At 32.4% G+C, this 23,810-nt stretch overlaps 1 protein-coding gene across 2 annotated transcripts in view; it reads right to left on the bottom strand.

The window, feature by feature from the left end:
* FAT4 (FAT atypical cadherin 4) overlaps positions 1-23,810 on the bottom strand; it is a 192,696-nt gene that overhangs the window by 9,305 nt on the left and 159,581 nt on the right. For both annotated transcript variants that reach the window (XM_037991681.2, XM_037991684.2), the window contains exons 10-15: positions 19,178-19,282; positions 14,800-15,107; positions 6,891-6,976; positions 5,820-5,999; positions 3,269-3,393; positions 1,399-1,616 (exon numbers count right to left, since the gene is read on the bottom strand). In XM_037991681.2, the coding sequence (XP_037847609.2) occupies positions 1,399-1,616; positions 3,269-3,393; positions 5,820-5,999; positions 6,891-6,976; positions 14,800-15,107; positions 19,178-19,282 (1,022 nt within the window). The remainder of the gene's footprint in view (positions 1-1,398; positions 1,617-3,268; positions 3,394-5,819; positions 6,000-6,890; positions 6,977-14,799; positions 15,108-19,177; positions 19,283-23,810) is intronic.

Here is a 23,810-nt window from a genome sequence, read left to right as displayed (position 1 = left end):
AACCTGAAGATGTTCTCTTGTAGGGGATAAGGGTAGAGTCTCTGCCACTTGGCAGTAATATCTGGGGCCACATTACTCTTTGTTGTGAAGTGCTACTGTTTAGCAGCATTCCTGACCTCTACCGCTAGACGCCAGCAGTACTCTCCCACCTCCTAACTGTGACACTTGAAAATATCTCCAGATATTGCCAAATGTCCCCTGGGGGTAAAATTTTTCCTAGTTGGAAATGACTAGACTAGAGGAATTATCATTTGAGAAGGTAAGAAATGTTGGTTTTCATGCTACTTATTAAATATATTTATATGCAACATAATCACAGTTGGCTTGCACAGAGAAAAATTTTGAGGATGAAAGAGGCTGAAGTTTAGAAGTGAACATCTATTTTTATTTTTAGTATTATATGTGAATTAAACCTAATAATTTTCTGAACATATTGCTCTTTTCCTTTGTGAACGATCCCTGAAGTAATTATCAAATATTGACTAACAGATGAAAATAATTCAGGAAATCTAGATTTATAATCTTAAGAATTTACTAAAATTTATATAAAAAATTATCAGTAGAATGATACAAAGTAATATTAATGGAAGGCAGTCAATACAACTAAACTAAAGAAACTATTGGTCTAGGAGATGACTTATTAAAGAAAGCAGAAATATAGATTCATAAATTCAGAAAGCTGAGAGCTGATGCAAAAATAGATATCTATTGAAATTATCCATCTGTATGTAAGTTTAGTATCTTATTTACAGATAAGAAAAAACAAATTATGTAAAAGCCTAATGATAAATCAATCCATTGTTCTCATGAAGTATAATTTTTAAGATTATTTAAAAATTATTTGGAAAGGTTAATTAAAATTATAATAAATTCCAAATATACTTCACAGAGTTTATATAGACAGAGAATTGAATATATGCTCCAGAAATCATATAATTTCAAAATGTTTTTCCTTATTTCAAAATGTTTTTCCTTATTCTCATCCTGTCAATTGACATATACATATCAGTATTTGAAATAATTGTTGGAGAAAAATATTTTTGTATTTCAAAGACACATTACATTTTTGGTTTGCTTTGTTTAAAAGTAAGAAAAAAGCGATATAAATTCTTACCAGAAAAATAGATTGCAACTCATTCTTTGTGTGCTGGCCTACCTGGCAGGGTTCTCTACTCTAAAGCACCACAAAAGTGTGTAGAAACCAAACCATTCAGATCTTTGTTACTCTGGCCAATGCCTGGGGAATAGTTAAGATAGATGACATTGGAATAGTGCCCAGCATTAGTCGGAACTCTAATGGGTTGTAAAGAAAAGGACAGAAATTATGGGAGGAGTGATTTAAACCACTACACGGCAGGCGGTCTAATCAAATGAAGTCACCATTAGCTTTTATCTCACCTTCACAGTAGTGTAATTGCTGCTTTCTTGGATATGGATTAAAATGCCATTCTCGCTTCTGGTCCTAAATTTTACCTCCAGACTGTTCACACCAAAAGGCTCCAACATGGCACCTCGTATGCTTTGCCTTAACAAATATTCCCGCTTCTCATTCTGACTCATGTGGTAGTCTAAGCGCCCTTTGCCTTCTAAGGATAAGGCAGTGTCAGGAGTAAGAGCTGAAAGCCAAAGGAAAAAAGGGAAAATGAATGCATTCATTTGGCATTTCTTGGAGAGTTTTCTATAGTGACAAAAAATATAAAAAGGACAATGAAAATATTAAGTTTTGGGAATTACTGTCCCCCAACTCTACTCTTTAAAAAATAGTCATTTATGAATTATTATATAAGTTGATTTCAAATGTTTACATCCATTTCAGAAGCATGAAATGTAAAATACTTTATGACAGTCATTAACCATTTGGGAAATATTTACTAAATTATTTGCCACATTATATAAATCATGAATATCTAAAGACATAGCCACTTGTTGGAAATATGTACCTGAAAAATTTGTTTGTAATCATTTTCACTGTGTTTCCAAAATATATGTTTGCATGATTAAAATAATTTGTAATCTTTAGTCTCTAGTATGCTATGAATTTGGACAAAAAAGTGTACAATCAAATATTTGCATCTGTAACTAACTTTATTTTCAGTAATCATCACATATAATTTATCATCATGTATAATCAGTATGTATATTATAATTTATCATAATCTGAAAAAAATCTACACTCCAGAAATATGGAAGTTTAAGTTATAGAAACAAATCATATAGCTAAAGAAAGAATATGAAGAAAATGAGCTCAAATGTATTTCAGTCCTGAAAAATACACTTTAAAACGATACATTTTATAGTATGTGAGTTACATCATGATTTAAGAAAAAGCACCTCAGGCATTTATCTAGCCAATGACTCATATTTCAGATATAATTAGGCTCCTACTTATTAAATATTTATTCATTAAAAATCACATGACAATATGTTTTCTATGTTTTCATTATCTCTAATATAATTACACACAATTACACTTTCTGCTAAGACCTTTTAGATTATATTACATCCTCAATTTTATTATGCATTTCTATTCATTTTCATAATATAATTGAATCAAATGACTTCTTAAATGTAGTTAGATATCTGCAACAGATTTAAGTAGTAACCACTTGTTTGAAAATGAAGAATTTTAAGAAAAGAGGAGCCATTAGGGTTAGTTAGTGAAATGTGCAGCTCGCAATTACAGAGCACCAATTTCTAATGATGATGTGAAGGTCATTAATGTCTAAATAATAACATTAGGGCTTAGGAGACAACTGACGAAAGGATTTTAAAAAGCAATATCCAAAACTAATTCTACCACTTGTACATTGAAATGAAAGTATCAACATTAATTTTAACATACGATGCCATTGTATGATGTTTTGAGCTCAGTGTTGAGTGATTTAGTGTGTATACCTTTTTATGCACAAAAATTGACCAGAAAAATATCCCCCAAAGGCAGATAATATGGAAAAAAAACCCTAAATATAACCTTTGATCTTTTAGATTGCCTAGCATTCTTACAGCTAAAACAAACAAAAATAAGTGAATAAAATACTTTAAAAATGGAAGCTAGAGATTTAGTAAATAATTCTTTAAAAGGATACCATTCTTCAGGTTACAAAAATATTTTTTAAATGTCACTGTATTTTACCAATTATTGCCCATTTAATATTTTTAATGTTTAGAATGAAATCATAATTTTTAATCCAATTACATACTTGGGTGCATATATTTTACTTTTCATAGTTATTATAATTTCCAGGGGAAGATGGAAGACCTTACATACATTTTTCACAGTATTTCCCAGTGAGTCCCTCTTTGCAATGACACTGCTGCCATGACCAGTAATCCATACATGTGCCACCATGCTGGCATGAGCTGCGAGTACAAGCGCCTTCCAGCCTAGGGCATCTAAAATAAATCATAATGAGAACCATAAATCACATAAAAGATGAGGAGAAGTTTGCTTAAACTCGATAAAATTTGTATTAACTTGTTTAATTTCAAGCACTCCATTATTTGAAGCTCAAGTTACAACTACATTTGGAGAAACTAATAAAATTAGAAGTTTTCCTAAAAAACACAGTCTGCCTCACACTAAAAGAGATTCAAGAAAAATTATGTCTTACATAATAATGAGAAAGATGTGACAATTTCTTCTTTAAATTAATTCTTACTTGAATAAAATATCTTGGTCAAATAAACACTTTGGTTAATACATATTATCCAGGGACCACATATTTTTTGACACCTGTCTACCAGGCTACTCATGCAACTAATGTTTAATGAATGCCTACCATACGCCAAGTACTGTTCTAAGCATGGAAGTAAAGTAATGAAAAAAATAAACGTGCACTCAGGAAGTACTTATCTTTTTCTTGTGGAAGAGGCAGAAAATAAAGAAAAAAATAGCTATCGAGAAAATTAAGGTGAGAAAAGGTATAGTCAGTTTGCAGGTTTGCTGAATCTTTAGATTAGGCAGTGAATTAATCTTAATCTTTAAGATTAATTCTTAAGACCTAAATAAAATAAGGGAATGAAGTATATCTGGTAGAATATCATTTCAGCTAGAGGAAACAGCCAGTGAGAAAGCCCTGAAGTGAAAGCATACTGCCATGTTTGAGAAACACTGAGGTCCAACATGGTTGGAGCTCAGGGGACAAGAAGAAGAAGAGTAGTTAGATATGGTCAGGAAGTTAAGGGAGATGGCAGATCACAAAAATGTTGTCAGTCAGTGTCAGGATTTTGGTTTTGAAGCTGGGTTAGATGGGAAGCTATTGAAGCACTTTGAGCCAAAAAGTGAAAAAGTTAACTGACTTGTGTTTTAAAAACCATTCTGGGCCGGGTGCAGTGGCTCATGCCTGTAATCCCAGCACTTTGGTAGGCCGAGGCCAGTAGATCATGAGGTCACGAATTCAAGACCAGCCTGGTCAACATGGTGAAACTCCCGTCTCTACTAAAAATACAAAAATTTGCCATGCATGGTGGCAGGCACCTGTAATCCCAGCTACTTGGGAGGCTGAGGCAGATAATTGCTTAAACCCGGGAGGCAGAGGTTGCAGTGAGCCGAGATCCCGCCACTGCACTCCAGCTTGGGCGACAGAGCAAGACTCCGTCTCAAAAAACAAACAAACAAATAGAAAGGTCATTCTGGACATAAGGTCTAACAGAAAGAGAGGAGTTAAAGGTAAGTCTAAAAGTTTTGTTTCAGTAGGTTTTGACCTAAAAAGATGTTCACAAAATATCTCTAAATGAAAAAAAAAAAAAAATGGTATTTAAAAATGTGTGTGAACATGGAGAGAGATACAAAAGGATGCACACCAAAGCATTAACAATGGTGGCAATCTCAATCCTTTGTTTTTCTGCACTGTTTGATTAATAATAATAATGAACCAATGTGACTTTGTAACAAAACAGTAACAACATGTAGGAAAAGAAAGGCAAATGGCAAATGTTATTAAAATATTTAAGTTACAAACATTAGAAAGTATTTCTAGCTTTGCCAGTAGTAGTTTTATTTCTAGTAATCTCATCCAAAAAATAATGTGAGCAAAGATTTTTGTGAAAATGTGTTAATCACAGGGTAATTGGTATATTAATAAAATTGGAAACAACTAAAGTGTAAAGCAATAGTTAAAATATAGCACATTCACATTATGGGATACTAAGCAGTCACAAACATGACAATAACCTAGGAGTACTTGTCTCTGGGTGGTTAGATTATAGGTTAATTTTATTTTCTTCCTTGTATTTTTTTCAGAATTTTTCAAACTTCAATAATGAACAAAAGTAATTTTAAAATAAAATATGTAATTTCTACCATTCCTAAGTTATTGCTAGAAACCTAATTAGTAATCAAATAAAAAAGTCTTACAGTTCATAATTAATCAAGTTATTACCTGTTTTTAAAGCTGTATCAAGTTTTTAGGAATATGTATGTCTATAAGTAAAACTATTTAAGGTGAAATAAAGTTCTATGTGCCCATGATGGCTAACGTCTATATATCTATATGCTGGAACTCTTTTTTATATAATTTACCAACTTAGCTCATTTAATCTTCACAACTCTCTGTAAGAGGATAAAACATATACACGCACACATACATATATATATAAAACATATATGTATAAGACTCTAGAAAAATATTAATTTTCTAATTAAATATCAAACTTTATGCTAAAATTTCAAAGGTGTAAATAAATATTTAAAATTCAAAACAATGTATATCATTTGGTATTTTTAGAGTTTTGAGAATAATTCATCTTTTGATGCTCACTGAAGCATACTTTTTTTGCATTGTTTTTCTTTAAAACAGTAAGAAATAAAATTGCCATACTGATCTAGGATGCCTTGTGCTGCCAAAGCTTGGCTGGGTTCCAGAGGCCTTCCATTGACTGCAAACTCCATTATACACCCGACAAAATCATGGCTTTCCACATGTCCTCTCCTCTGAAGGATTGGTTCTAGCGATCTGATACCTCCAACTGTGACTCTATTTGGCTGAACATCAAGAGTCCTAAATAAAAAATGGAAGATATAAATATTAGTGCCAAAGGATTACATTTTTAGTATAATGTTTATTTCGAAAAACAGTGAATATAGCTTTTTTTGACATTTATTATAGTGTGATAAATTTCAATAGAAAACATGTAGAAGAGTGTCCTATAAACACACAGAGTTGTTAGGCTTCCAAGTTATGAAAAATAATAAAATTTATGGAAATTATGTTTTCAATTAGTCAAATTAGATGTATATTATCACAATACTGAGTCAGTAAGAAGGAGCATACTCTCAGAGGGAAGATAAAATGCTATAGAATTAGTACCACCTCTAATATTTACATTACATTGCTCCTTCCCTGAAGAGATGATAAAGGATATCAGTAAGTTGATCAATGCAAGGGATGCCAATAAGTTGACTGAGGCAATGAATGATGCGTCATTATCCAGGTCTATTTATTTTTCTCTGTTTATCATTTTTTTCCTATTAAAATCACTTATTTTCTGGTAGATTACTGCTGTGTTCAGCTTTAAGTGCTATGGAAAAATATCTGTTAATAATTTTCACATAAACTTTTAGAAAAGCAGTTGAAAGAACTGGGGTCTTTATCCTACATGTTTTTCAGAATGAAGGTATTATACGATTATTTCATGAATCCTTCCAAAGACTACTGGCTATATTTAATTTCCTTTTCACCAATTTTATCCTTATTTCTACCACTTCATTTCACACATTTTAACACATTTTGCACAGTAATTATTGACTATTTTATATTATAAAAATTTGGAGAGGGAAATAAAATATCTTAAGCTTTATGTATACTTAGCATCCTGTAATTATTTTAGGTATACAATTTATTTTAAAAAATTTAAGTAATAATGAAAATTAAAGTAATCATGTTCCTTACCAGTCATCTGAAACTGCCACATTACTGACAGTACAATATCCTGGCTCTTGGTTCTCAGAACAGGAGTCCACAGTTAAGGAGGCTGCCTATGAAGCAAAAGAAAGAAACGTTCAACTTTGGGTTCTACGGTCCCTATTAGCCTTTCCAGCCAACATTACCCATGACTTGTTTCTATGTGAACATGACTTGGAAACTATGATAACATCTTGATTTAATGTGTAAATCACATAATTATAATACTGAATCATGGGCACATGTTTCTTTGATATCTCAAACTAAAATTATGACTATCTATACCTATAAGAGGTAAAAGGGTACCTTTAAAGATCCTCTCCTGCTCCCCTGTTTTAAAGGTGAAAAAATATAAAAATGCCATTAATCTTCTTTAGAATAATATACAATAGGTCTGAAACATCTTCCTGTAGATTACAATCTTAAGAAATGTGTTTATTGTACTGTCAAACTATGTTAACAAAAGCAAAGATTTTCTTTTTCTTAATTTTTGATTTTCAAAAGTCTTATTCTCATACGATTTCAGCCATATTTACAAAAGGACTATGAAAATACAGTATAAATACTATTATAGCAATCTATGAAAATTTAAATATTCAGATTAAAGTTTGAAATATGTTAAATCAAGTAAGTGCTCTTCTCATTTTTGTTAAGAATAATTTTCTATAAATAACATTACAACATATTTCTTTATAATCAGGATGTATTACTGTAGATCACTTTACAGTATAAAATCCCCAATAGTATTTAAATAATGACTAAGTAGTCATTTTTACATTCTAAGGGATGCATATTCCCTTGAGACAAAAGTCTTCTGTTTAGTAGAACATATGAATACTCCTTTTGATTGATAAACAAAGTCATCAATTTATGGTTAAAAGGCTTAAGAATATGATAACCATAGAAGTCAGAGTCCTATATAATGAGTACCAGCAACTGAGGATGGCTGCAGTGCAGTCTAAGACCAAAGTTGTATATCCATATTATTGTATAATCTGCAATGCTATTGTGATGCACCTCCTTTGTTCCCCAAACTTCATTAAAATTTGACAAACGACAAACTTTGCACATTTTAGCTGCTGAAATTATAAGAAGGATGGAGTAAGGCCGGGCGCGGTGGCTCAAGCCTGTAATCCCAGCACTTTGGGAGGCCGAGACGGGCGGATCACGAGGTCAGGAGATCGAGACCATCCTGGCTAACCTGGTGAAACACCGTCTCTACTAAAAAATACAAAAAACTAGCCGGGCGAGGCGCCTGTAGTCCCAGCTGCTCAGGAGGCTGAGGCAGGAGAATAGTGTAAACCCAGGAGGTGGAGCTTGCAGTGAGCTGAGATCCGGCCACTGCACTCCAGCCTGGGTGACAGAGAGAGACTCTGTCTCAAAAAAAAAAAAAAAAAAAAAAGAAGGATGGAGTAGATCACGGGAATAACAATAATTCATTTTCTGAATGGACAGGAGGTTTAAAGATTTCTCCCAGTGCAGACAATAAAGCATTATTCTAAATTTATGAATGCCACAGATGGGGTTAATTCAAATTTGTTACATATATAGAAGATAAATATAAATACAATGCAACTATCTATTTATCAGGATGCTTATCATCTCAGGTTTATAAGAGCAAAGCAAATGTAGAAAACAGTGCAGGAAGATTAAGCAAGTTGACTAATAACATGACAAACTTAAATGCAAAGTTTTGGATATCAAGTTTTCTGTATTAAAAAATAAGGGCACTTTCATTAGGAATGAAAATGATTAATTTCCTTAATATCCCACTTTTACCAATATTGTTTATGATTTTTAGGCAGTATCTATAAAATATATATTTAAATAGGAGACTTGCAGAAATTTATCTGATGTATCTCACATTTTAAAAATAAAGACTGAGGTGAATGTGTAGTCAATTTATTAATTGTTTATCAAATATTACTGGCTAACTATTCTTAAATGTTTCTAAGAGTTAGTTATTATAAGGTCTGTACAATAAACTCTTGTGAGCCACATGGCTATTTTTGCCTTTTTTTTCAAGTAAATTATAACGAATACAAACATTTGTAGGAAAAAATTATACTTCCAATTCTCTGGCAAGACATTCATGCCCCATTCATGCCCCAATTCTTTTGACAGTTATGATTATTTCCAGTTATCTGTAAATTGGGGTGACACCCAATCTCAAAAGCAGTATTAGGTTTTTATAATTCAACTTCTGCTGCTTAGGTGACTATTTGATTGAACACATCTCTCTACATATATTATGCAAGTATCCTTGTAGAGATCCCTAAAAGTATCATAAACTAGAAAGTACTACATGGATATTTATAAATGCCTCAACTAGAAAAATAACCTTGGATAACAGAATTGTATTTTAGTTATTGTTAATATTTCATATACGTCTAAAAGCTTGCTGATACAACTCAAAGAATAATGGAGGAGATGTTTTATTTTAATAGTAAGCTTATGCAATTTAATCTTCAGAGTTAAATTCTCTTTTGCTGTTGAATTTTTATAGCTTTACCACTATAAATTAAAATATTTTGCCTCAACTATGCAATGATTTAAAGCTTAGAGGTTAATGATTTTGCCAGTTTCCAACCAAAATTATTTTGAAATGTAGAAAATGACAATTTCAGAATCCAGTAGGGGCCTTATTTTGGATGTTTTCTGAAACAGGAAGACATTTTTCCTATGACTCAAGTAATAATGACAGAGTTTTTTTTCACATATAGTATTATTAAAATTGATGACTGTGGTCACAATAATACAAATGAACTGCATCCTTCAAAGTACCTCCTTCACTTACCTCTTGCTCCCATGTCCTTGTTTGATAGAATCAAACGCTCATGAAGTTTAATGTGACCTTGGAGGTCATCAGGTAAAATCGTTTATTTTACATTATAGTATACTTGACAACATATCAGAAATATGGTTATCTTCCATATGTGTGGAAAATGGGGGTGAGGTGATGTCTACTATTACTCATCAGCTTTAGGATATTATTATGGCTAATGTGAGCCCAATCTATATATATCAATCTCCAAATGTTTTTCTGATTCTTTAAGGCCCAATATTTCTGGTTACATCAATCATCAGGAATACTGGAATTGATTAACTCTATATTCTTCCAGAGAATACCAGTTTGATATTATGCTGATTTTTAAAATCTCAAGCAAAAATCAGTGCAATAATCTATTACTATCTCCAAATGTTTTTCTAATTCTTTAAGGCCCAATATTTCTGGTTACATCAATCATCAGGAATACTGGAACTGATTAACTCTATATTCTTCCTCTGAGCATACCAGTTTGATATTATGCTGATTTTTAAAATCTCAAGCAAAAATCAGTGCAATAATCTATTACTAATCAGAAAATATATTTTATCCAAAATTGGTTTGTTATACCTCTACTAATGTTCATTAAAGTCAGGTGGATTTTTAGGCACCACTCATAATTTAAACTTCACTAAGACTAAGATCAAGTCAAATATTCCATTATTTTACTTCAAAAGGTTATATGTGGGATGAGTTGGTGATAATTCAGGGTGACTAACACCTGTTTAGCACCTAATTCACAGAAATAAAATTTTAATTATGATTCATATTAACCTTTACAATAATATGGAAATGTGGGCATAGTAGAATTAAAATATAAAATATAACATTATGTCTTGACACCATTTTCAGACTGTTGGGGGTAATTTTATTAAGTAAACACTGTATAAATTAAATATATTAGAAAAATATTCCAGCTGGAAATATTAAGGAAATGGGGAAAACAATATATAACTAAAATGATTGATAAAAACCATATAATACATTTGTTGTTTTCTCACCCACATTTCAAGTAACATACATTTAATAACCTGGTAGGACACTGAATGCAGTTTGATGGATGTGGCGATATCCATGAATGACATGTCTGAGCAGCTACCTTTGAGCATGTTGACACAATCACTTGGTTATATTTAAAGCTAATCATTATTCTTTTTCCCCCTCACAATGAAAAATAGTTCTGTATTTAAAAACTTGCTTAAATTTATTTTAATGTTGTAGTAAATTAGAGTGGAGGAGAGAAAAATCATTGTATCTAATGCCAATTCAAAATAGACATGGATTTATAAAATATTCCTGAGAGCAAATGACAAACTTTGTTCTTTGATAATAGATTGCCTGTTACGTGTATTGGTCAAAAATAATTAATATTATAAGGTAGTTTCCATCTTATGCCCTTATGAAATTGGTAATTATAGATTGCACAAATTTTAGCCTTTAAAATTAACTATGGGCCGGAGAGAAAAAAATAGCAAAAACTTGGTTAAAAACATTTAAAATATTACTTCTGAATATTGCTTATATGCATTCAGCAATATAACATATTCCACGTATTTAGTGGCAAAAATTAATCTGTAGTCACACAAAGGTATGATTCATAGAATCAGTCTAAGGACTATATAATTTACCATATATTTTAAAGATTGACATGAAATCAGAAATAAATTTATAATCATTTAGATACCAAGTTTTTTCATTTAAAAATGATTTCAGGGCACTTATTTTGTTTTGGCTAGGCTTTCTTTTTAGTAGACAATTTAACATTTTACACAATTCCTTTATCTAGGGTGAATTATAAATCTTACCAGTAACTACACTTTTTTGTTGTTGTTTGTTTTCTTGAGACAGAGTCTTGCTCTGTCACCCAGACTGGAGTGCAGTGGTGCAATCTAGGCTCACTGCAAGCTCCGCCTCCCGGGTTCACGCCATTCTCCTGCCTCAGCATCCCCAGCAGCTGGGACTACAGCTGCACACTGCCACGCCTGGCTATTTTTTTTTTTTTTTTTTTTTTTTTTTTTTTGATTTTTAGTAGAGATGGGTTTTCACTGTTAGCCAGGATGGTCTTGATCTCCTAACCTCGTGATCCGCCCGCCTCGGCCTCCCAAAGTGCTGGGATTACAGGCGTGAGCCACCACGCCTGGCCACCAGTAACTACACTTTTAAAGGCTCAAAGCTAAAGTGCAAAAATGCTTTAAGACAGATTTGTTAGCATTTTCTTATAAAAAAATAAATAAATAAATCCTTGGTAGCCATTACAGATGGGGGAAATATGGAGAGATCATTGTGAAGATAAAGAATAAAAAATAAATAAGCTGTTCCATTCTATTACACTATGTCAAATATTTTCAAACATTAATAAAGAAAAGATGTGATGCATTTTCCTTCATAAAAAAATATTTGTTTAATAAACACAAGTCCTAAATAGATATGTCATTCTTGTAACATGAAAGCCACATAATAAAATCAATATAATCTGTAAATACATGCATGCCTCATTGTATTGCTCTTCACTTTATTGAGCTTTGCAGATTTGTTTTTTACAAATTGAAGGTTTCTGGTAATCCTGCATCCAGCAAGTCTATCAGCACCATTTCTCCAACAGCATGTGCTTACTTTGTGACTGTGAGTCACATTTTAATAATTCTCACAATATTTCAAATATTTCCTTATTATTTTATGTGGTATGGTGATCTGTGATGAGTGAAGTGTCCTTGGATGTTACTATTATAATTATTTTGGGGCAACATGAACCGTGCCATATACGATGGCAAACTTAATTGATAAATGTTGTTTATGTTCTAACTGCTCCAGCAATTATCTGTCCCTGGTCTCTCTACCTATCCTCAGGCTTCCTTGTGCCCTGAGATAAAACACTACTGAAATTATGCCAACGAATAATCCTACAATGGCCTCTAAGTGCTCAAGTGAAAGGAAGAGTTGCATGTCTCTCACTTTATATCAAAATGTAAAAACGAATAAGCTTAGTGAGGAAGGCATGTAGAAAGCCAAGATAGGCCAAAAGCGAGGCTTCTTGTGCCAAATAATTAGCCCAGCTGTAAAAGCAAAGTAAAAGTTCTTGAAGGAAATTAAAAGTGCTACTCCAGTGAATACACAAATGATAAGAAAGCACGATAGCCTTATTGCTGATATGGAGAAAGTTTTAGTAGTCTGGATAGAAGATCAAACCTGTTACAACATTCCCTTAAGCCAACATCTAATCTAGAAAAAGGCACACTAACTCCTTTCCAATGCATGAAGGCTGAGGGAGGTGAGGAAACTACAGCAGAAAAGTTGGAATGCAGCAGAGGTTGGTTCATGAGGTTTAAGGAAAGAAGTCATCTCTGTAATGTAAAAATACAAAGCCAAGCAGTGAATGTTCATATAGAAGCTGCAGCAAGTTATCCAGAAGATCTAGCTAAGGTCATTGATGAAGGGGCTACACTAAAGAACAGACTTTCAATGTAAAAAATCAGCCTTTTATTAGAAGATGTCGTCTAGGATTTTCATAGCTAGAGAAAAGAAGTGAATGCCTAGGTTAAAAGCTTCGAAGGATAGGCTGACTCATCAGGAGCGAATATGGCTGGTGTCTTGACATTGAAACCAGCACTCCTTTTCCATTCTAAAAATCCTAGGATCTTTAAGAATTATGCCAAATCTACTGCACCTGTGCTCTATCAGTAAACAGAAATGCCTGGATGACAGTGCGTCTGTCTACAGCATGGTTTATTGAATATTTTTAATCCCACTGTTGAGATCTACTGCTCAGGAAAAAAAATTCCTTTCAAAATATTACTGCTCACTGATAATGCACCTGGTCACCCAAGAGCTCTGACAATGATGTACAAGGAGATTAATGTTGTTTTCATGCTTGCTAACACAGCATCCAGACTGCAGCCCATGGAACAAACAGTCATTTTGAGTTTCAAGTCCTATTATTTAAGAAATAAATTTCATAAGGCTATAGTTGCCACAGATTATGATTCCTCTGATGGGTCTGGGCAAAGTAAATTAAAAACCTTCTGAAAAGGAGTCACCATTCTAGATGCCATGAAGAATATTCATGATTCATGGAAGGAGGTCAAAATATCAAATATTAAAAGGAGTTTGGAGGAAGCTGATTTTTTACTCTCATGGATGAGTTTGAGGGCTTCCAGACTTCAGTGGAGGGAGTAATTGCCAATGTGGTAGAAACAGCAAGAGAACTAGAATTTGAAGTGAAGCCTGAAGATGTGATTGAGCTGCTACAATCTTGCAAAACTAACATGAAAGGACGAGAAGCTGCTTCTTAGGGATAATCAAAGGAAGTGGTTTATTAAGACAGAACTTACTCCAGGTGAAGATGCTGTGAACATTGTTGAAATGACAACAGAGGATTTAGAATATTCCATAGGCTTAATTAATACATTAGCATCAAGGTTTGAGAGAGGCTTGACTTCAAGTTTGAAACAATTTCCTCTGTGGGTAAAATAATATCAATCAAATAGACTCAAATGCTACAGAGAAATCTTTCATGAAAAAGGAGTTAATGTTACAAAGTTTACTGTTGTTTTATTTTAAGAAATTTCCACAGCCCCCACCACAAATCTTCAGCCACTACTACCTGGCTCAGTCAGGAGCCACCAATATCAAGGCAAGACCCTCTACCAGCAAAAAGACTATGACTAGCTACGACTATTGCTAGCATTTTTTAACAATAAAGTGTTTTTGATTAAGGTACGTAGATTTTGCAGAAAAGTCTCCTCTGTTCTTTAATTGTTTCTTCAGTCAAGGCAGAAATACTTAGGAAAGAAAGGTAGTTATTTTAAGTATAGGCCTGATATGGCCTTAAAAACATACAAAAAAATCAATGAAATTTTCACACACTAGGCTATTTTCTCAATTGTTCTCTTTTTTATTGTTTTTGAACACAGTTGTCATGAGCAAAAGAAAAATGTTACATCTAAGTTGTTCATAACTAAAGTGTTCATTTAATGAATAAACCTAATTTAATATGATTTGCACCCCAGTTCATAATCCAGTTGGATATACAACAACAATAAAATGAGGTTTATGTAGGATGAAATATCTTACCATTCCTGCTCTCCGGGCGATCACAGTGTGAAAATGTCCATCTGACACCTTCTTCATGGTGGTGAGTTTATATGTACCACTGCCTAAATTATAAGAGAATCTTAGTCTTTCTTCGGCAATTTCAAGGGCCAAAAACTCAGCCCGGTCGCCTGTCTGGTTGTCATAGTTGTAAAGCAATAAGGCATGACTTTTAATAGTGGCAAATTTGACATAAATATAGTTGTTATTGGGGTCCAAGCTTGGAAATTCCATGTATGACAACTCCTCAAATCCATAACTATTCAACTCGCAGTGTTTTCCAAAGACACCTGTTGGAGGGAAAATTGACAAACTGGCATAAAATTTCAGGGAAATTTTAGTATATATTTTGATTAAAATATTTTTGAATTATAAAATGAGTTATGTTTTAACAACTTTCTTGTTACTTACCAAAAAATTTCATCTAAACTAAAATTGAAATAGAGTTAATGATCTTTATGAATGAATGATCTTTAAAATATGGCAGAAATGATTAATTGATGTAATTATTTTTCATGGTCTGATTAGGGAACATATCTAAGTATGCTTTGTTTCTAAAAATTAAAGGTTTAGTGGAATGGAGTGTGTCTGAAGAGATTTTTTTCCCAGAAACGTTTCAAAATTTGTTGATTTTTATTTTTATAATTTTTTTTTTTTTTTATTTTTGGGGGTCAGAGTTTTGCTCTTGTTGCCCAGACTAGAGTGCCTGCTCACTGCAACTTCTGCCTCCTAGGTTCAAGCGATTCTCCTGCCTCAGCCTCTCGAGAAGCTAGGATTATAGGTCCCCAGAACCACACCTGGCTAATTTTGTATTTTTAGTAGAGACGAGATTTAACCTTGTTGGTCAGGCTGGTCTTGAACTCCTGACCTCAGGTGATCCGCCCGCCTCAGCCTCCCAAAGTGCTGGGATTACAGGCATGAGCCACCATACCCGGCCTAAATTTGTTGACCTTTTAGAAGTTTTATTATGCTACAATTTTCAGCCAACATACTTCCTTCATAATACATAGTTCTTAAAAACTATTTCAACTCAATTGAAGATGGTAAATGCATTTGTTTTGATTTTTTAAAAATCAGTACCTATATTCATGTTATTTTCAAGGCTACAAAATCAGGCAAGTGAAATCATTGGTTCAGGAAAGGAAATAACTGTCTTTAAGTTTTTATCTCTTTCTTGTTTTATACCCTCTGTGGGTATGATTTATAGCAGGCTACTTTAAAATAGCTGTCTTTTTTTTTTTTGAAAGCCAGCATTCCCACTTGTTTGTGCTGGTTCTTTTTCAAACTTGAAAAATGAGTTTTATTGATGTTACAATGCTATGCCAAAATTCTTTTCCCACAAATATTAGTAGACTGTGGCAAATGATTGGAAAATTAACCCACGCCAATACCTCATGATTCTTATTAACTTGCAAAGGCTTCATTTCTTAATTTTGGCTTTTTATGTCCTGTAAATGCATAAAATTTAGAGTGAGGGAATTGTTCAGCTAGAAGGAACCAATGCCATTATTTTATAGAGTATTTAAAACTTGCTTAAGGTCACAGAACCAAGAGAAACAGCCAAAATTTGAGGCCAGATCTATTGATTGTCTAGTTGTTTTGACTACCACATTTTATATCAGAACATTTTAAAAATTAAAACAGCCTAGAAGCTGCCATAAAAGTTTGTGTTATTTATCTTTTCCTTTTCTGTCCAGGCTGAAATAATATTTATTATAAATGAGTAGAAATTATACATAATTTTGACCAGGCATGGTGGCTTATGCCTGTAATCCCAGCACTTTAGGAGGCCGAGGTGGGCGGATCACGAGGTCAGGAGATCAAGACCATCCTGGCTAACACGGGTGAAACACCGTCACTATTAAAAATACAAAAAAAAATTAGCCAGCCGTGGTGGCTGGCACCTGCAATCCCAGCTGTTCGGGAGGCTGAGGCAGGAGAATGGCATGAACCTGGGAGGCGGAGCTTGCAGTGAGCCGAGATCATTCCACTGCACTCCAGCCTGGGTGACAGAGCGAGACTCCATCTCAAAAAAAAAAAAAAAAAAAAAAGAAATTATACATGATTTTAAATTTTTAATCTTTAACTGAAGTTGAAGGCAAAGGAATTATAGAAATTATATTTATTGATATATATGATATGTCATATATATGATATATAGATAATATATTTTATACATAGTATAATCTTGTATATTATATATTTATTATATCTATCCTGTAGAACTTGCATTTGTATTTTATACATTTCTGTGGCATTTATATTTAATATTTATAATTTCTATATATTAATAATTAATATATAAATATGTTATAAATGCAGAAAGAGTAAGTGAAGTTAAGGGAAAAAGAAAGCATATAAATGAAATAAAAACACTAGTGAAAAAATTTGTATTATGTGTTCACTTAGGTCTCTTCTGAATAAACTTTAATAAATCTATAACAATGTGCTGAATATTCAAATTTCAAACATGAAAATATTTCTTTATAGAATTTGAGAACAAAAATCATTTTTGTTTTTAATTCTATCTCTTTAGTTTCAAATTACATAGTAGTGTTTCAGTGACCTTTGTTTTCTAAGTGCTGACAATGTCTAAGTTTAGATAATGATTTTTTGTCTTTGCCACTGGAAGGAATAGGGGGAGAAATTTGCACTGCCGGCTATGTGTGATTTGTGTCTATTTTAATTTACATTGTGCTATTCCTCTTTCCCTGGCGATCTCTAGCAGAGTGACAAGAAGGTACATTTGGCCCCCCAAATAGTTCCACTTAATAGGCGACGCCAGTTGTACCACTACAGTGCAGCAGCGACTTGTTTTTATTGTGTATCAATTTTCTTAAATCCTCAAATTTGCAATTGTAATGTAAAGGAATCCCTAAAAATATGAACGTTTTCGGTTCAGTCACTTGAAAATCATTTCCAGTGTACACTCTAACCCCCTTATCTTTTATATCAAAATGTTAAGTTAAACCATGAAACTTGACTATGGTTATATGTAGAAAGCAGCACCATTTAAAATTATGAGACACCATTGAAAGAAAGAAAAAGTTTTTGGAGATCTAAAGTTGTGTTTATTTTGACCTTGATATACCTTTCATTACTTCACGGGCATTGTTAGTGCGAATTTCAAAGACATTTTATTAAAAGGGGTGCTGTGAATGTCAGACTGGACTGAAAATAAAAATTTGTGTTCTAGTCGCTACATTGTCTTGGGGTAGTTTTGTTTCAACTTCATTATTTGACTTTGGGCAAATCACTCAATTTCTGGGCCTCAAAACCATTGGTAAAATACATTCCCCCAAATTAGGTATTTTTCTATTCTGTTTGTCTTTATCATTCTATTGATATTGTGCTTAATAAAAACAGATAGTCATGAAGTTGTTTGGAAATTAAAAATACCTAGTAAACTATACAGGATATTAGGAACTGCATATGTCCTTCAAATTCTACTATCTACTATAGGTTGAGCTTTACTTTTCAGGTCCATATAGCACAGTTATATGCCCAAAGGAAGACTAGAAAAATATCCTTGCTCTTTCTTGCTTAAGAAAAGAGACAGAGTCATCTGGAGATGGATTCTATGTTGTGGTGTAAAGTAGCCTTTAAAAAAATGGAATAATCACAAACTTATGAGACAAACCAAGCTAACACAAATGCTTCCTCCGGTTTTTGGCTGGCACAGTAATGGGTAATAGTTGGATAAGACCTGGATGGAATCTTTTAGTTCATTCCACTAGGGTGAATAAATATGTTTGTTTACACAAAAGTTCTTTTTAACAATTTTTCTTACTCAAAAGAACAGATAAGTTTGAAATTTTATTAGTCAGGTAGTATCAGCTACAAAAAGCCTATTATGAAAACTTCATGTATAGTTACTAAGTCCTTCTAATGAAAGCGGCTGAATCAATGTAAAAAACAAAATTAAAAACTAATGCAAAAAACAAAAATAAAAAACAAAACAATATTCACAAAACTGAAACAAACAAAAAACCTTACTTTGACTACTCTTAAAGATCTGAAATAGACAGTGATGTCAAAGAGTGCTTAAAGATTTTTTTTTTTTTATTTCATAAGTTCTCAGCTAAAAAGAAGACATCCATAAATCTTTGAGGGGAAATGTCCTACAGAAACAACATTAATTCGATTATCTTGAGTTGACTCTTTTTCTAGTAATGATCAATGCTATGCATTCAATGGGATTTCCATAACTTTTACAAATGTTAAACATTTAATATTTTATTGTAATAAAACTTTCCATGTAAAACAATAGTTTCTTTGTCATGCTCATAATAAAACAAAATTGCTAAATTGTGTGCAAAAATGAACTTATATTTTATATCAACAAATAAGTTTTACTCACCAAATGGACAATGACAATAATAAGAATCCACACCACTTTGGCAGGAACCACCATTAAAGCAGGGGTTGCATTCACAGTAATTGACTGAAGATTCACACATTTTCCCTAAAATATATCAAATTCATTTTTTAAAATTTTATACATAAATATATTAACACCGTTACAACATTACCATATGTAAAAATCTTTCCTAAGGCATATCACGGAGAAAAGAAATATAAAAACATTTTACTTGACATAGGAAATTAGAATAATATCTTAGAATTTAAAATCTTGTTTAGTTGACCTATTGTAAAATGTGCATTATATTTAAGAAATAATTTACATAATCATCTTGGAAGAAAATACTGTTTGCAGAGAAATGACATGATAAACATATTTAAATACTTTCACTGAATTTATTTTCTTCATCAATGTCCCTTCATTTTTTATATTTTATAGATGGAGAGTTGAAACTTACACTATTCTTTACACTGCAGAGATTTTCTTGACTTAGGTATTTCAAAGATAAAAATTTAGCCTATTTATCAAACTACACTCCTTCTACTACCAAGAAATGTCACTTAAATTGCACATATCTGTTGTAAAGCAGAGTAGGAAAACACATCATATTTTAAAATGCTTTTGAAAATTTATTCTTGACTACAGATTATGTATACTTTGTCTTTTGTCTGAAGTGATAATACCTAAGCAGCATATTTTTCAGTTTATAAAGACTTTTCTCATACATGATCTTGTTAAATTGAATCAACTAATATTGACTGAGAGCTTATTATGGGCCAGAGATGATAATGGAGCGGGATATGGCAGTGAAGAAAGCAAACAAGTGTTTTCAGACTGTGGTTCCATTTCAGTAGGGAGTATTAATCCATACAAAAGAAATATTTACATTCAAAAGTGAAGGATAAAAGCCCCTTAGTAGTTAACATATTGTCTGTGAAACTGTAAAACTATGACACAGACCAATTCAGGGCTTCTGCTCCCATATCCAGGTTTCAGAAAACTATGGTAATTGATCACGTGGTGTATACAAGTTGGGGTATAAGTCCCACTTGTTTTTGTTATGTTACTTGTTTTTACCTAAACCTAAACATATTCTAATACCACTATAACTTTAAAGTATTGTAATTATTTACTATATTCGTTAGGATCTAATTTTCAAATTTCATAATGCAGTGAGATGTTACAGAATTCTTAGTTAATTTCTTTTCATTGAGAGTAGGATTGTAAGTAGTATAGCATTTGTTTCTGGAAGCTAGTCTCTACTTCCCAGCCCAATTTCACTAATGCATTTATTAGATAACTCAGGAAATGATATGCATTCTATATGCACAACTAGACCTACTGCTGAGCACAGATAATTCATTTCATCATACTAACTTTGCTTAAAACACAGTCAAAATTTTGTTTAACTTGGTTCTGCTCTTGTGGCTTGATTATGGAGCCACACTTATTCTGGTCTGAAATTATAAGTGTGAGTCAGATCTCATGATGCTAACTAAGCCCATTTCTGTACATCATAGAATCATAAGCATAACATTTTTTCCCTTATAAATAAATTGGGAACCTCCTTATGAGGCAAAACACTGAGCTAACAATTTCAGAATACCTTTCTATTGTTAAGGCAACGACATGAAAATAAACAAGTTACAAATGTATGGGCACAGAAATCAGGTTTTAAGTATTGTAGCGGTGTACTACATTTGAGAAACAGGCAGGCAAACTTTAAATAGTGTTGAATTTCTCACCAGAGAGTAGCTGTTTCATAGAACCCTTTTCTATTTTGTTTTTCAACTGATTATGTGACGGCCATTTTCGTGATGTAGATTTTTTTTTTTTTTTTTTTTTCTCACAGCACAGTGTTCCCCAGTTGCAAATACATAAGAACTATTGGCAATATTTTTGATTAGTTGTCATCAAGAAAGTAATATTCTACTCTTTCCATTTTGTTTTCACTGTAAAAGCATACATAATTTTCACTTGTGCTTTTTGACCAGGTACAGCTTTACTTTCTTTTATTCCTTTCTTTATCCAAAAAATTATTTTAGAGTTGTGTTAAAAGTAACATGTATAAAATACATAGATTTATATATGTATTTATAAATGTGTTCAATATACCCTTCTTATCATGAAAACATGTTAGTGGGTTACAAAATTGCCACCTTCACTTCTTAAAGACTGGAAACGAGGAACAAATAAGATGTAACAAATTTAGAGGGTACTGCCATGTATACTTACTCAAATACTTGGACATATGTGCTCTCTGAGAAAAATGTATGAGTATAAATCCCGTCATTGTTCCTATAAAGCTACTGTATCTTTTTTGAATTTCATTTATAAACACTATCTTTATAAATCTTGATTTAAATAGCAACAAATGAAATTTATGTGGTGTTCTTTTTGTGTATAATTTATATGAATCAATTATCTTATTTACACTGTATAAAATATTTTAACATAGACATCTGAGTTTAATTTAAATATAAAATACAGGCTATTGCAGTTACTCCAGAGTGAGGAGAGGAAATATATCCTAACATAAATAAGACTTATTCATTTATTAAAACAAACACTGATTACAAAGTGGTAGAAGATATTATAAACCAATAAAATACTAGTTTTGAGAATGAATTCCTATAAAACTTAAATTCTCAATAGAATCTTATTCTTCAAGTATACACAAATATAAATAGAAATTGTTAAGAAAAAACAAATTCAATCTTGCATTCATTATTTCGGTTTAAAAATAAAGTTGTTTCCTTTTTACTTTTTCTTAGTGGATAATTACATATAATTAATAATGGCTATTCCTCAAGAGCTAAAAGCAGAACTACCATTTGATCCAGCAATCCCATTACTGGGTATATACCCAGAGGAATATAAATCATTCTACCATAAAGACACATACAAATGAATGTGCAATGCAGCACTATTCACAATAGCAAAGACATGGAATTAACCTAAATGCTGATAAATGACAGATTGAATAAAGAAAATATGGTACATACACACCATGGAATACTATGCAGCCATAAAAAAGAACAAGATCATGTCTTTTGTGGGAACATGGATGGAGCTAGAGGCTATTATCCTCATCAAACTGACATAGGAACAGAAAACCAAATACCACCTGTTCTCACTTGTAAATGGGAGCTAAATGATGAAAACACATGGACACAGCGAAGGAAATAACAGACCCTGGGGTCTACTTAAGGGTTGAGGGTGGGAGAAGGGAGAGGAACAGAAAAGATAACTATTTGGTATTGGGCTTAATTCCTGGGTGATGAAATAATCGGTACAACGAACCCTGTGACACGAGTTTACCTATGTACCAAACCTTCACATGTACCCAGAACCTAAAATATAAGTTTAAAAAAAATGAATAAAAAGACTTTGTTAGTGCTTACATAAAGGAATTTGTTGTTGAGTTTGGAAAAAGTAGTCTTATTTGTTGGTGGTAGAGTATGTAAATTATTTACTATTTAAAAATGTAGTTTGAGTTCTCCATTTAAAGAGTAAAAATTTTTTACAATTCATGAACTCAGAGGTTGCCATACTAGATACTTAAATTCAAAGACATAGTAGGTAAACATGTTTACATTTAAATTATTATTTAAAATACCTGTGTCTTTTGTGTGAAAGAAGGATGCCATAATTTTACTTAGAATCAAAAGAAAGCTTCTAAATGCATATTTCTCAAGTTTGGAAAGTTTATGCTGTTTTACCCAATTAGAAATCAACAAAATTCTGAATTGTTTTGTGCAAGTCTATCTACTTAAATTGTAGTGTTAATGGCATAATGAGTACCAGAGAATGCAGTAGTTTAAATTACTCTAACATGCTCTTGGTACAATAATCTGATGTGTTGAAGCACTGTGAAACAAAATCTTGGATCATTAACTTAATTAATGCTGCAAGTCAATTAACAATACTTGCCAAACGCCTTCAGGCTTGGAAGTATGCTGATAGGACTTGCACAAAGACAGGCATTTATGCCTCTTGAACTCAAGAGGCCTCCTTCTATTAAGATATGTTTACTGCCATAGCAGCTGTTTAGAAGAATAAATTGATCTCATTGCTTTGACATCCGTCAATTAATTGTGTTGCCATACACTATTTATCATAACTAGAAGGAGATGTGCTTGAAGAAGTGTAAATTCTTAGCACATGGAAAGTGGGAATAGTTTAAGGTGAAAATAAATGCACAATAGGAATCTATGGTATCCACAGACTTTCCTAAACTTACAAGAGAAATTTTGTGTCTATTTTCATGTTCGGGGCAGAAGATGTGATGATGTGTTGAACATAAACTGAATCTATTTTAATCACCTATGGTCTTTTCAACAAGAATGTATATTCAAGTCTCACTTGTCCAATAGCACATTTTAATGTTGGATTATGTGAAATAGAGCTAAATTTATTCTCAATTGTTAAATTGGACCACCCTATGAAGATATGATAATTTTTGATACCCTGTGATTCATGCAGCCTTCAATTGAATATCTTAGATTATATATACATATTAGACTACCATAAATATTATTTTTAAATCGCCTGTATTTCTACACAGAGGAGATGGAAGAATATGTGCGACTCTAAAAGTCCATTTTAGGTCTAAAATGATTATGTTATT

This window comes from Chlorocebus sabaeus, chromosome 7 (genome assembly GCF_047675955.1).
Source record: "Chlorocebus sabaeus isolate Y175 chromosome 7, mChlSab1.0.hap1, whole genome shotgun sequence".
Taxonomy (NCBI): Eukaryota; Metazoa; Chordata; class Mammalia; order Primates; family Cercopithecidae; genus Chlorocebus; species Chlorocebus sabaeus.
This window is presented reverse-complemented; position numbering and strand designations above follow the sequence as displayed.